The sequence below is a fragment of the Berghia stephanieae genome, chromosome 14, assembly GCF_034508935.2.
Source record: "Berghia stephanieae isolate SIO BIC M18660-M18661 chromosome 14, UCSD_Bste_1.3, whole genome shotgun sequence".
Lineage (NCBI taxonomy): Eukaryota > Metazoa > Mollusca > Gastropoda > Nudibranchia > Aeolidiidae > Berghia > Berghia stephanieae.
The window spans coordinates 22,154,664-22,168,946 of record NC_088373.1 but is presented as its reverse complement, the minus strand read 5'-3'; the positions used below and the strand labels follow the sequence as shown (position 1 = coordinate 22,168,946).

Genomic DNA, 14,283 nt, shown 5'->3' with positions numbered 1-14,283 from the left:
ATCATTCTAAAAATATATGATAGTATATAACAGAGAGATGATTTACAAGTAAAAAGATATAATCTCTTTAAAAAATGAAAGGGATTCTACATTTGACAGCTTTCTCTCAGCTTGGAATCCTGTCAGGACCAGAAAAACCCTGAGTATCTCAATCCAGATCAAAGGCAGAGAACTTGGAAAGAGAGAACAAATAAAAGGGAAAGAAGGGGGTCAGCAGTACGGTCTTTGCTTTGAACCCGAAAAGTACCAAGTTCGATCATCCTGCTGCTGCTCTGTGTGGCCTTGAGCAAGTCACCTCGTCCTAGCTCAATCTGCGGCGCTGCACTGCAGCTGATGCCTGGGTTATTCCAGTCTTCCCTTGGAATAGACCCTGGTGACAAACTTCCCCTCTGGGATAAAAAAAAAGGGAAATTTATTTTAAACATTTTTTTATTAAGACAAAACAGAAGTGACCTCTCGGCACGTCTTGGGAAGTCAGGAGACCCACCCAGGCGTAAGCAATTTAAATATCATTATCTGATTAATGTAAATGTTGCTGCTCACAGCTCGAAGAAATAAATAACAATGTGAAATTGAATGTAAGCTTCAATTTAATTACAAAAACAGATCAAATGAACGCTTCGGGTTTCCTCTTTATCAACAAAACAGGATGAATGAAACACTACAGATGAATGAGATAATGTGGTAGTGGTACACCCGAAACGTTCATTTGATCTGTTTTTTGTAATTAAATTGAAGCTTACATTCAATTTCACATTGTTATTTATCTGAATATATAATGATATAAAAATTTGACCAAGTTTAGCCTTATTAATATTTTTTATTTGTATTCAGATTAAATTCAAAACTTACATGGGACATTCAACGTAAACTCGGATGGTTTGTCATAACATCCGCTGTCATGAGACGCCTCACAAACACACTTCCTGTTGTTATCTACTCTTGTAACATTTATGCTGAGTGCAATTTGGCCTCCAACACTGACATTTGTGAATCCTGCACATGTCAATGTGATGTCTTTTACTTGTGGGTAGCCTCCATCCACTTGACACTTGACCAGGACATGACCACTGGTCACTGTTACAATGCTGCCATTTTGCACAGGCTGTCCTCCGTTAACTGTCATCACTGGCAAACGGTTTGGTGGCTCTGTTGACAGAATTATTTGTGCACGATTCTATTTTACAATGGAAAACAAGATATGAAAATCGTTCTCATATTTCCATGACAAGTTATCTGTTATTTATTAGAAAAATTAATTATTTCTTTTATTGAATTTGGTCAGTCTTTCTTCTCCAACTGCATATCTGTTGCACCAATGAAATGCACACACACACACTCTCTCTCTCTCTCTCTCTCTCTCTCTCTCTCTCTCTCTCTCTTCTCTCTCTCTCTCTCTCTCTCTCTCTCTCCCTCCCTGCCATTCCAAAAAAAATTTGAAATATTAATATATACATACAAAAAAAACAAAAAAAAACCAAAAAACTTTGAGCTTTTATCGCAATATCTGTTAAATGTGCTCAAAGCGCATTACAAGGAGTCCCTAGCTAACAGCAACACTTAACATGTAGGACGTGACATGACGCCTGTTAAGCAATATTACAATTTTTTGGGACAGAGACAGCGCTGTTAACAGCCAGGTACTCATTTTACACCTGAGTACGGTGAGAGAATGTCAGTAAAGAGCCTTTTCCAAAGACTCAACTATGCGCTGAGTGAGGCTCAAACCCAGGATCTTCCAATCCAAAAGCGAGTGTCATAACCACTAGACCACATAGCCGCACACAAACATGGGAAAGGGATGGGGAGTAAAAACGTTTACAGCGTCTCAAATTCTTTCTCACAAGACCCCAGGTTTAAGAGTTTTTTCCGAGATGAGGATAATTTAAATCGATTGATATTTGAGGGACCTATTTTCTGGCCAAGTCTTTAAATATGAGTCTTTTGGTAAGGGGGAATTAGGCTAAACCATGCAAATTCGGGTTGAAAGCATGAAAATTGGAATACAGGTTATCAAAACCCATAAAAAACCTATCTGCTGTAGAACCACTCTGGCAATCAATCATAACGTTTTGGTTTAAGGACTTAGATATTCCCTATTACAGCTATATAAACAAGGGAATATATAAATATATATATATATATATATATATATATATATATATATATATATATATATATATATATATATATATATATATATATATATATATTCTGTATATTCATTGTAGTAGGAGAAATTAGGCTAAAACCGTGCAAATTCAGACTGAAAACAAGAAAATTGGCATTCAGGTAGCTAAGACTCATGTACATGACACCTGCTATAGAACCACTCTCGTAATTATTCATAACAGTGCGTTTTTACTACAGACAATGGACGTTTCGGGTAAAGACCCTTCGACAGCAAAAAGAATGTTGAAAACATAAAACAAAATGTAGTAAGAATTGTAGCGTGTGTATTCCTGGGTGGTTGATGAAGCAAGAATGAGACGTTAGTGTGGTGTTATCTAGTTGACATACTAAAAACTTGTCCCATCAGTCCCTGCGAGAAGTTCCTTTTACTATTTTAATTGTATCTGAAAACATGCAAACGTATTCCTTTTTTAGTCAGATGTAATATTCTTCCACCCCCCTCTATCACTCTTTCTCTCTCTCTCTCTCTCTCTCTCTTCTTCTCTCTCTCTCTCTCTCTTTTCTCTCTCTCTCTCTCTCTCTCTCTATTTCTCTCTCTCTCTCTCTATCTCTCTCTCTATCTCTCTCTCTCTCTCTCTCTCTCTCTCTCTCTCTCTCTCTCTCTCTCTCTCTCACAATTTTATAGATATGCTGACTCCATACTGTCATCAAAAAGTAGTATTCCTTCAGAGCCACTTGGTCCATGGAGCTGGATTTTATCCCAGTTTCTAAAGCGTGAAACAGACAATAGCAATTGCTTGCAACCCTTTTCATAGGACACTAGTCTATCACAAAGTACTTTCCACAGGATATAACAGACCCAGCTACCCAATCACTGCTGGGTTGACTGGAAGGACATGAAAAAAATTTAGATTGCATCTGGGATCGATCTCAGTCCCTTTGCGTGTGAAGCGAGTGCTCTATCAACTGAACTATCATCTGAACTGTCATCAAGTTTGACCAAAATAGGCTATAAAACATGTAAAATGATTAGTGCAGTATCTTTGGAAAGAAAAAATAATTAGGGAGAGGGGAGAAGCAGGACTGTCTGTGTCAACACCGGTTGCAACATTTAATCTGCGAGTTTGTTTGTCTGTCCGTCTGCCTGTCTTTATTAGTGTAGTTGATTTTACTTGCTAAATCAGATACACAAAAATCTCATTATAGAATTTTGCATGATAGAAGTCCCTCAAAACTAGCAAAATTGAATAAGATTGATAATTAAAGAATTCGGATAGCTCGTGAATCGAAAGTTTAGTGAAAGGAAAACATCCGGTTTGACGCTAAAAAATAGTCACCAACGGGAATCCAAGGATGACGAAAAACTTCCGTGGGTCAACTTGTCTTGAATGTTGACACAATAAGAATTAATGAATTTTTTTGTCATCCATTAAAAAAATTATCCAATCTTAAAAATCTGGTATCTCAACTAATACTGATCTCTCAGAGTGGTTCTATATCATAAATTACAGGATTTTTCATATTCTACAACATACATAATTTTCATGCTTTCAACCCTAATTTGCACAATTCAAGGGGTTTTTTTTGGACCACGTACTATTTCCAGAGAATGGCAGTTAAAGGTTAAAGGTTACCATTGGATGTCATGTTCATACGGATATTATAACGTGTATAGTAGATGGGCCTCGGTGGTTTCCCACTCCACTCCAATATAAAGGAAATACATATTTTTCAAGTTTTGAACACCAAGTTTGTAAATATAAAAATAAATAAGATCATATATTTTTTTCCGGATTAAAAAAAACAAAACTTCTAGAACAAATTAGATATAAACAACAACAACAAAAAAACAGACCAAAAACAAACAAACAATAATTATTCAAATTATATCACACCTTCTTTTTTGACGTAAAAAAAAATAAATAAATACAATTCCCTTTATTCATTCTCAAGGGGAAATTTGTCTTATTGGAAGACTGGAATAACCCAAGCGTCAGCCACAGTGCAGCGCCGCAAATCAAGCAAGGGTGAGGTGACTTGCTCAAGGCCACACAGCGCAGCGGCGAGTAATCGAACTCTGTACCTTTCAGGTATGAAGCAAAGACTGTACTGCTGAGCCAGGCAGCCCCTATTTTATTTTGCAATAATATTGAAATAAAAAAGTGCCCTTCAGGGCCCATGGTGCCAGAGTTCATCTCAGTTTCTATAGCGTGAAACAGACAATAGCAATTGCTTGCTACTCTTTGGACAGGATGCTTATATATTGCAAAATAATTTCCGTCAGATCTAACAGACCCAGCTACCCAATCACTTTTGGGTGAACTGGGGTGGTTGGGTGGGTGGAATCTGATTTCAACCGGGATCGATCTTGGTCACTTTGCGTATGAAGCAAGTGCTCTACAATCTGAACTATTGGGATATCCGTTGAAATCAAACAAGACAATATTTATCGTAAGTTCTTACCCTGGATGGTCGTATTTCCAATGACATTTGTTTTCATGTCACCAAAAATGCTATTCGATGCCTCACAAGTCAGACTCACAGAAACGCCAATCGTCTGTGGGACAACGTTGAATCTGTATCTGTATACACCTGGTGGACTCGTGGTACTATTCAGTGGAGTGATGGTACTATCGTCACTTGCTATAGCTGTCATGGTAGGTTTGGGGTTTACGTCGACAATAGGAACGTCACACTCCAAGACGTATGAGAAGATAGATTCACATCTACTGATAATATTAGGCAAATTCATCAGTATTTTAGTTAAGCCATCTGTGAATTAAATATGTTAATCGAGTGTTTAAAAAAAAAAATTAAGTTTTTATATAGCGTAATATCCACTAAACATGCTCAAAACGCTTTACAAGGGGTCCCTGACCAACAGCAACATATAGAACAGGACATAACGCCTGTTAGGCATATTGCAATTTTTTTTCCTGACAGAGAGGCAACGCTGTTAACGGCCAGGTACTCATTTTACACCTTAGTACAGTGAGAGAATGTGATTAAAGAGCCTTTTCCAAGGACTCAACTATGCGCAGAGTGAGGCTCGAACCCAGGATCTTCCAATCTGAAAGTAAGTGTCATACCACAAGACCGATTGTTTTAGAATATTCCTAATTGGATTCCTGACAATGAATTCCTGAAGGTTTGAATATTTAGAAAGTCCGAAAAGTGTGGAGTGGACACTAATAATAATTGCCTATTTGGACAATAAAGATTATTATCATTATTATTATTATTATTAATATTATTATTATTATCATTATTATTACTTATATCAGTAATGATGAGAAAAACAGGGGATGGAGAAGTGTCAGATGAAAACAGACAATACAACTTCACGGGGTCAGTGCACAACTCAGGATCTGATTGAACACTCACACTCACATCCTCTGCCTGGCTGAGAGAGAGAAAGAAAGAGAGAGAGAGAGAGAGAGAGAGAGAGAGAGAGGGGGAGAGAGAGGGAGAGAGAGAGAGGGAGAGAGAGAGAGAGAGAGAGAGAGAGAGAAGAGAGAGAGAGAGAAAGAAAAAAAAAGAGAGAAGAGGAGAGAGAGAGAGAGAAAGAAAGAGAGGAGAGAGAGAGAGAGAGGGAGAGAGAGAGAGAGAGAGAGAGAGAGAGAGAGAGAGAGAGAGAGAAAGATATAGAGAGAAAGAGAGGGAGAGAGAGAAAGAGAGAGAGAGAGAGAGAGAGAGAGAGAGAGAGAGAGAGAGAGAGAGAGAGAGAGAGAGAGAGAGAGAGAGAGAGAGAGAGAGAGAGAGAGAGAGAGAGAGAGAGAGAGAGAGAGAGAGAGTGGTCGCACAACCGACTGAGCTATCCAGCCACACAAATGTTTTTGTTCAGTGGAAATACTTTTTTTCTCTCCTTTTACTCACCAATTGCTTCTATGGTTGATTCTAACTTCAAGTATTACTGTGTCCTGAAGCTTTGATCTCAGACCTCGTTATTCCCCGATTTTATTAGTTATGCCCTGCCCATCTCAATTAATTCTATTTGACACCCATTAGCATACTTTAAAATTAGACATCAGTTTGATTTCTCCCTCCAAAATGCGTTTAGAATTATCAATTTGGTTGACTTTTAGGAGAGAAAGGGGGGGGGAGGATAAGCATTAATAGAGAGAAAAATAAAGTGAGTAGATGTGACTCATATATAAGGGAACAACACAAAATTTATGAGTCTTATATATGAGTCACACCTACTCAATTTATTTTTCTCTCCATTTTACTGGCTCAATTAGGCACCTCTAGCTAAAGCATTAATAGTTTTCTAACCCCAAACGCTCATTAGATTGGTGATGCAACATCTGACTCTTTTTAGGATTGAGAGGAAAATAAGAATCAGTAATTCCTAACTGGTGGAAAAGCCGTAATGAATCAGATCATATTGCAACGAATGCACTGAGACTATGATTGACATTCAAGGAATCAAGGTCCAACTAATAACGAGATAATAAATAATAAATAAATAAAATTCCCTTTATTCATCCCCAAGAGGAAATTTGTCTCTTGTGTCTATTCCAAGGGAAGACTGGAATAACTCAGGCGTTAGCCACAGTGCAGCGCCGCAAACTGAGCTAGGGCGAGATGACTTGCTCAAGGCCACACAACGCAGTGGCGGGTGATCGAACTCGGTACCTTTCGGGTACCAAGCAAAGACCGTACCGCTGAGCCACGCTGCCTCCAATCATATTTTATTTTATAAAACCGCTTTTTCCATTATCACTTTTGACTAATTATTGTAAGGTTGTGACAAAAACCATGATTATGCCGGCATTAGTAGTTTTAGGCATAAGACTATGTTGTCAAAAATAACTAAACATCACTGCATGAGAAGCAATTGTAGTAAGAGTGATTAAGGTTGTATTGTGCCAAAATGTTGTTTTTGTGACATTTGCCATAAAAACCAATTCTCAGTTATTTGAAAAAAAAAAACAGATGGAAAATATTTCTTTAGTACATTTCTCTAGCTAGTAAATAATTTAAAATATACCAAAAACTGAAAATCTAGCATCAAAATTATAGTAATTATAGATTTCTAAATTGTCGAAAAGAAAAAAAACAGAAAGGGGAGGCCTTCCGAAAGCTCTTACATCCCCAGTATTCTTTCTTTTTTTTATATAATGTTCTAGTAGAGTGTTTGGGAGGGGGGAAACTTTAAAAAAAAAAGAAAAGTCTGCCCCCTCCCAAACCCCTACTAGAACATTATAAAAAAAGTTTCCCTCCTTCCAAACCCCCTACTAGAACATTATTAAAAAAAAAGAATACTGGGGATGTAGAAGCTTTCGGAAGGCCTCCCAAAGAAAGAATTATGGTGAATATCATGAAGAAAACCTCAATGCTAATATCTATATAGTTTGGAAGATGCCAAAGTAATTTTTCTCTCTTGGAAAAAAGAAATATAGCAAAGAAATAAAAATCCATACAGGCAAAATTTGGAGTGTAAAGGACAGAAATTCCATCTCCAAATTCAGAAATTCCTCTACAAGTGTAGTTCGGACTTTTATCTGTGAATGAAGAAGAAAGAGGGAAAAACCGTATCATCATAAGGTATTTGGCTAACCATTTGTCTTTATGAAAAAAAAAATATTAGTTAAGCCAGGCCAGATCTAAGTTTACCATTATTTATAACACCTCCTTTCTTCTTTGTCCCATATAAAATACAAAAAGTATTAGTCGACGGATTAAAATTTTTTTTTTTAAGGTCAATATCCCTATACCTGTTTATTGTCGTATTTAAAAGACGGAGATAAATCTAAATTGGCAAAGCAACGACAAACATAGGGTGTCTCCCATTCCTGATGTTAAAAATTTTTTTTTTTAAAAAGAGAAAAAAGAAAAAAACAAATATTCGACCGATTGATGACGTGGCACACAAAAAAATAAATAAAAATAGACCAATTAATGATGTAGTACACAAAGTAATATCTGACTGATTGATGATGACATAGGCAAACAAATATAGACTAATTTTTGACATAATATATGAATAGGATCTAACCCTTGACCTTGAGCTTTGAGCTTTTGAGCTTTTAAAAAATATAATGCAATATCCAATCAATGTGCTCAAAGCACTTTACAAGGGGTCCCTGGCCAACAGCAACATTTAACATTTAGGACGTGACATGATGCCTGTTAGGCGATGTTACAATTTTTTTTCGGTCAGAGACAACGCTGTAAATGGCTAGGTACTCATTTTACACCTGAGTATGATGAGAGAATGTGAGTAAAGAATCTTTTCCAAGGACTCAACTATGCGCCGAGCAAGGATCATACCCAGGACCTTCCGATCGGAAAGCTAGTGTCATACAACTAGACCACATCGCCGCATAACCCTTGACCTTAATAGGACCCACCTGTGACCTATGAATTAGCATCCACTAAAATAACAGGAAGTAATCAATTCTTAACACTATTGTCATCAATCTGCTACTTACTTAACTGACAGAGTCCAATGTCCTAACTTCCTTTTAACTCCATCTGGAGCACAGGTCATCCACCATGAATCTCCATCTGGGACACACCTTTTGTTCAGATTCTGTTGCTGGACTGCTAAAGTTTGAATTATTTCAGCAATCTTTTAGCATCTACCCTACAGATGCATTTTTCCAAAAGGGGAGAATAAAGACTATTAATAACTATTTAAGATACAGAATGATCACCAACCATTAGGGTTATAGATGACAGGCAAAGATCTAGTGATTCCATTGTTGATTTCATTTCCCAAACTATTTCCTATGAAATTCCGCCACTCCGCTTCACCAGGAGGGTTTCCGACGTCATTCAGATGACATTGACATGTACGAGTTGTGTCCCATTCTTGGATGTAACCTAGAGTTGATTCAGTGTCATTGGGACAATCTATGATCTCTGCTTCTGGTAACCCTGTAGGGACGAAGATGGAGTTGAATAAGGAAATGACAATTGTAGCTTACAAATCAAAACAATAGAATACAATAATCATGTCACGAATTCTGAAATATGGAGTTTTTTATGGTCGACAATGCTTATAACATATTATCTTCAAGGTAAATTTAATAATAATAATAATAATAATAATAATAATAATAATAATAATAATAATAATAATAATAATAATAATAATAATAATAATAATAACAATAATAATAATAATAATAATAATACTAATGGTATAGATTTATAGTGCCCAAACATCCCTTCATCAGGAGGGCTCTGGGCGCATAACATAGATTAAGACCTAACACAGTACACGAACAACGCTAATTATACACATAATCAAAAGAAAGCCTGTCTGAATAAAAAATATAAAGTTATAAAATATACACCACGAAATAAAAGTACTCGACCGTTTAATGTTATATAATATATATATATATATATATATATATATATATATATATATTATATATATATATATATATATATATATATATTCATAAGGTATTGTACAAAGTACTGGAAAACACGTTTGCCAAAACATCTAGTATTGTAAAACAGCATTCTTATTTAATCATCTATTTGAAAACATAATTGAAACTAATTTTGGTCTGTGAATTTCATTGCAATACAAAGCCAAAACTTACATTGGACATTCAGGGTAAACTCAGATGTTTTGTCGTAACACCCGCTCGTATGATATGCCGCACACGTACACTTTCTGTCGTTATCATCTTTTGTGACGTATATACTGCTTGCCAATTCATCTCCAAGACCAAAATATCTGAAGCCAGAACATGTTATGTTGATATTCCTTACACTTGGGTATCCTCCATCTACTTGACACTTGACAGCAATCATGTTACCATTGGTCACCGTAACAACACTGCCATTTTGAACAGGTTGTGTTTCATTAACCGTCATTACTGGCATGGTCTCTGGTGGCTCTGTTGATGAGATATATTTATTTAGAACATTTTTACAATAGAAATTGAAAATAAAAACTCTTGTAAAATGAATTGTGTATTCTATTCAGAGTTATTCTGTAATCTCTCTGGTCGTCTGACAGGTCATAAGTAAGGTTGTCTCATTCTGATATCCTGGTGATGAAGGCAGATTTTTTGGATGAATTTTCCTTGCGGTTTCCTATCTGCTTTCTCTAGCACATTTTCACACATACACATACAGAGACAACCATGCACACACACACAAACACAAATGCACAAACACACACACACACCTTCTAGATTCATACTTTATCATTTTCCTAATAGGCTTCAACAGACATGACGTCACTTCCCTTGTAATGACGCACTGTAACTTAGCAACTGGCTCTAAACTGTCGGAACAATGGCGGACACCCTTATGAAATTATTCTCCGACGAGCATAAAAGTGCATCCAAAGGAGAAAAACGTTATAAATATGATCATGTTTTGACTTTTATACATTCTGATCACATGACATATGAAAAGTTCTAGCCAGCATGAAGAATAAAAAGTACCGATTTTCTTTTAGAACCACTCTGTTCGCCGTTGCTGGGCTACGTGACATCAGACTATTGGATCCAATTCCAAGAATGACCAGAGCCAGTCCTATAACATCACAAATATAAACAATGCACATGTTGTTGCTTGAGACTCTAAGAAGTAAGAACAACAGTTAAATAGACTGGAAGTTTTAATCTAATTAATGATGACAAATAATGTGGACGTTTTAGGTTTACTCTTTGTCAACAAAACATGATGAATGGGAGACGATATTTTTGTTTTTAACGTTTTTACAGCGCTTGTGACGTGTTCAGGTCATATCAGCACCAGTAAAAAGGATGTAAATGGAAAAGTAAAAAATAAAATTCTAGAATTACAATTAAAGCACCCTAGAAAAAGTAAGAAAAGGGAAATTGGTTAAAATAGGGACAAATGTAGAAGCCAAGAGGATACTCTCAATGTGCTTACTTTGCCAAACAATGTGCTTACTTTGAGGTCACCTAATTTTCTCATCCAATCACCAGCACAGGATACCATTAAGAGAAATACAATCAAATGTTTACAGAATAGGTTCATAACAAAAAAAACAATTAGAATTATCAACACACAAAATATGAGAAACATGATTTAATAGGAAGAATCTTCACCTCCCGAAACTAATAATATACATTTGACTGTTTCCCTCTCTACCAAGGACACTGGCAAGGATGAGGACAAAACCAATTAATCTCACTCCAAGACTAAGGCAGAAAACAACTCAGAAAACGTTTTTAAAAAAACCCCAAAAAACACAGCAAGTGATCTCCTGCCCACCATGGGATTTCAAAAGACCCCAACCAGAATGAGAGACAAAAAAATAGCGTTGTTAAAGCGCATTCACCGTTGTTATTTCATATAAACCCAATCTTGATGCCTTTGAATTCATTTATACCGACAAAACTGATTTGTGTCTAACAAGTTTTTCTAATCAGCTTGATGACTCTAAAAGATTATCACTCAAACTACAGCTTTATCTGGTCTTCAACTGACATTTTAAGCAGTTTTGAATTACTAACATACAGATGAATAAAATTGAGGACTAAACGTATAAACTAGTTTTGGAAATCTTAACTCACTCAATCCTAGATATTTTTGCTACTTTTCAAAATTGGAAAAAAATGTATTAAAAATGAGCATTTACATAGATAGTTTTAATCAACTATCATTATCATGCAAAAACTAAAAACATTAACTTTGATACTACGCCTATAATTTGTCTCAGAAAATTGTAATAAATAGGCATGGGGTAAGAGTAACCCGGGTAAACTACTGATATAGTTGGTGTTAGGGTTGAGTGAGTTAATAAAAAGATAACCGTGAAGTCTCTTAAGGATTATGTTAAGACCTAATCTTTATCACCATTGATAGAAAGAATAATTTGTTAATTACATGAATGCTTATTATTCAATATCATTCCATCCAAAATTGCATTACAATATAAATTAATTAAATCATTAATTCTTTGAGTAAAACGGATTCCCTCCCAAATATATCTTATAAACTTTATAGAGCAACTCTTATTTGGGTTCACATGTTTTCTTTGCTCTTTGTAAATAATTTGTAATGATATCATAATCAAATAAGATCATATTATTAATATATTATTATTATTATTATTATTATTATTATTATTATTATTATTATTATTATTATTATTATTATTATTATTATCATTATTATTATTATTATTATTATTATTATTATTATTATTATTATTATTATTATTATTATTATTATTATTAACATATTTTTACCTTCAACTATTGTATCTTTACTTTCAGCCGTTTCCAGGTCGTCAAAGATGACATTTGATGCCACGCATGTCAATCTCAAGAAAAGGTTACCTCTATCTGGCATGACTTTAAAACTGTATCTGTATAAACCCGATGAGTCAGTCCTATTGAGTGGAGTGATTGTACTGTTGTCATTGGATACAGCTGTCATTTTAGGCCTGGGGTTGACGTTGTCCATTGGGACGTCACACGCCATAACGAACGAGAAGTCTGATTGGCATTTTTTGCTAATGCTAGGTTGAGTTATCAATATTTCACTTGGACCGTCTGTGAAATGGAAACAAACCAGGAGATTTTAATCGACATTAGAAAACTTGACATAAAAATAAATGATGAGAATGCTATGGAACTCATCATTTAAAAAGAAAATCGCATATCTTTATGCATAGTTAAATAATCCACTCCAATAGACAGAAGAGTTTTGTTACCATGTGGAAACTCCTAATTATTTTTTTTCTATTTTTTTTTTTTAATTTCAAGATCCTATTACTTGTGGACAGCCGTGCCAAATATTTCTCTGCTGTCTGGGTTGATTTTAAGCGGTGTATGGTGTAATGTTTTTATTGTTTGTTTTTTTTTGTTATTTTCTGAAGGAGGGTTTTGAGCCCGAAGCGTTCTGTGTTTGGTATTTTGTTCTTTTTCAAATCTGTAATACTGAGTTTTGTTCATGAAACTGTAATGAAATATGTCAAATTGAGAAAAATAGGGAGCAGGCACTGGTGTAAAATAAAGATCTGAAAAAGTGTGTGTGAAACAGTACCAGCCAAAGCCTGTCCAACATGTACCCGATGTGGGAATGAACCCGAAACTGCAGAGCATCTAGTTGAATGGTGTGTTGTGATGAAGCCTCTGAGTGAGTTTGCGACAGTGCACGAGTGGGGTAAAGAATTTGCAGATTGGGTAGATCGTCATAACAGAGTAGTGTGAACAAAAGCAAGAACTAAAAATACAAGAAAAAAGAACATCTAAAAAAAAAACCAGTCTTCCTCCAACTTCCCAAGTTGGATATTTTCCTGTACTTTTTTTCCTTTTTGCTTTGGATGGCACTTTTCCCCTTACTTTTGTTCAGATATTTATCTTAATGAAAGACATGCAGTTTTTAGGGATTTTTGTGGGATCACAAAGGATAGAGGTAGTAAGTTTCGTCTTTTTCGTGGGATGGATTGTCTCTTTTGATATTTTGGTTTGTTTTCTTTGGTCCTTAGCAACCATGATTCTCATGTCGAGATCAATCCTTGCCATGTCTCTCTACAGCCCCGAGGATCCTTGCTAGGTCTATCTACAGCCCCCAAAGCTCCTTGCCATGCCTCTCTACAGCCCCGAGGATCATTGCTAGGTCTATCTCCAGCCCCCAGAGGATCCTTGCCATGTCTCTCTACAGCCCCCGAGGATCCTTGCCATGTCTCTCTACAGCCCCCGAGGATCCTTGCCATGACTCTCTACAGCCCCCGAGGATCTTGCCATGTCTCTCTACAGCCCCGAGGATCATTGCTAGGTCTATCTCCAGCCCCCAGAGGATCCTTGCCATGTCTCTCTACAGCCCCCGAGGATCCTTGCCATGTCTCTCTACAGCCCCCGAGGATCCTTGCCATGACTCTCTACAGCCTCCAATAATCCTTGCCAAGTCTCTCTACAGATGTAGAGGACTGTCGACATTAAATCTAGCCCACACCTGGTCTCTAATCATTACTAACGTCCACACATCTCAAGTACATTTTACTCGACCACTTCTATGATTTTAAATATGACAACCTTTCTACTTTTTCCTTCATTGGATTGGTATTTGAGAATTATTGAGTTGTTTTTTTTTCAAGTCAAGAGCAGTAATAATTGTTGACATCAAACATTGGTTTTATCTTATTTGATGCCACACAAGGTCCTGTTCTCATTTTGGTCCGTCTGTATGGAACAC

The 14,283-nt window shown here is 36.1% G+C and overlaps 1 protein-coding gene across 4 annotated transcripts in view; it reads right to left on the bottom strand.

Moving 5' to 3' along the window:
• LOC144959979 (uncharacterized) overlaps positions 1-14,283 on the bottom strand; it is a 73,454-nt gene that overhangs the window by 34,841 nt on the left and 24,330 nt on the right. For all 4 annotated transcript variants that reach the window (XM_078892878.1, XM_078892875.1, XM_078892877.1 and 1 more), the window contains 6 exons: positions 12,333-12,638; positions 9,699-9,998; positions 8,800-9,018; positions 7,560-7,640; positions 4,597-4,905; positions 853-1,149 (listed from right to left, as the gene is read on the bottom strand). In XM_078892878.1, the coding sequence (XP_078749004.1) occupies positions 853-1,149; positions 4,597-4,905; positions 7,560-7,640; positions 8,800-9,018; positions 9,699-9,998; positions 12,333-12,638 (1,512 nt within the window). The remainder of the gene's footprint in view (positions 1-852; positions 1,150-4,596; positions 4,906-7,559; positions 7,641-8,799; positions 9,019-9,698; positions 9,999-12,332; positions 12,639-14,283) is intronic.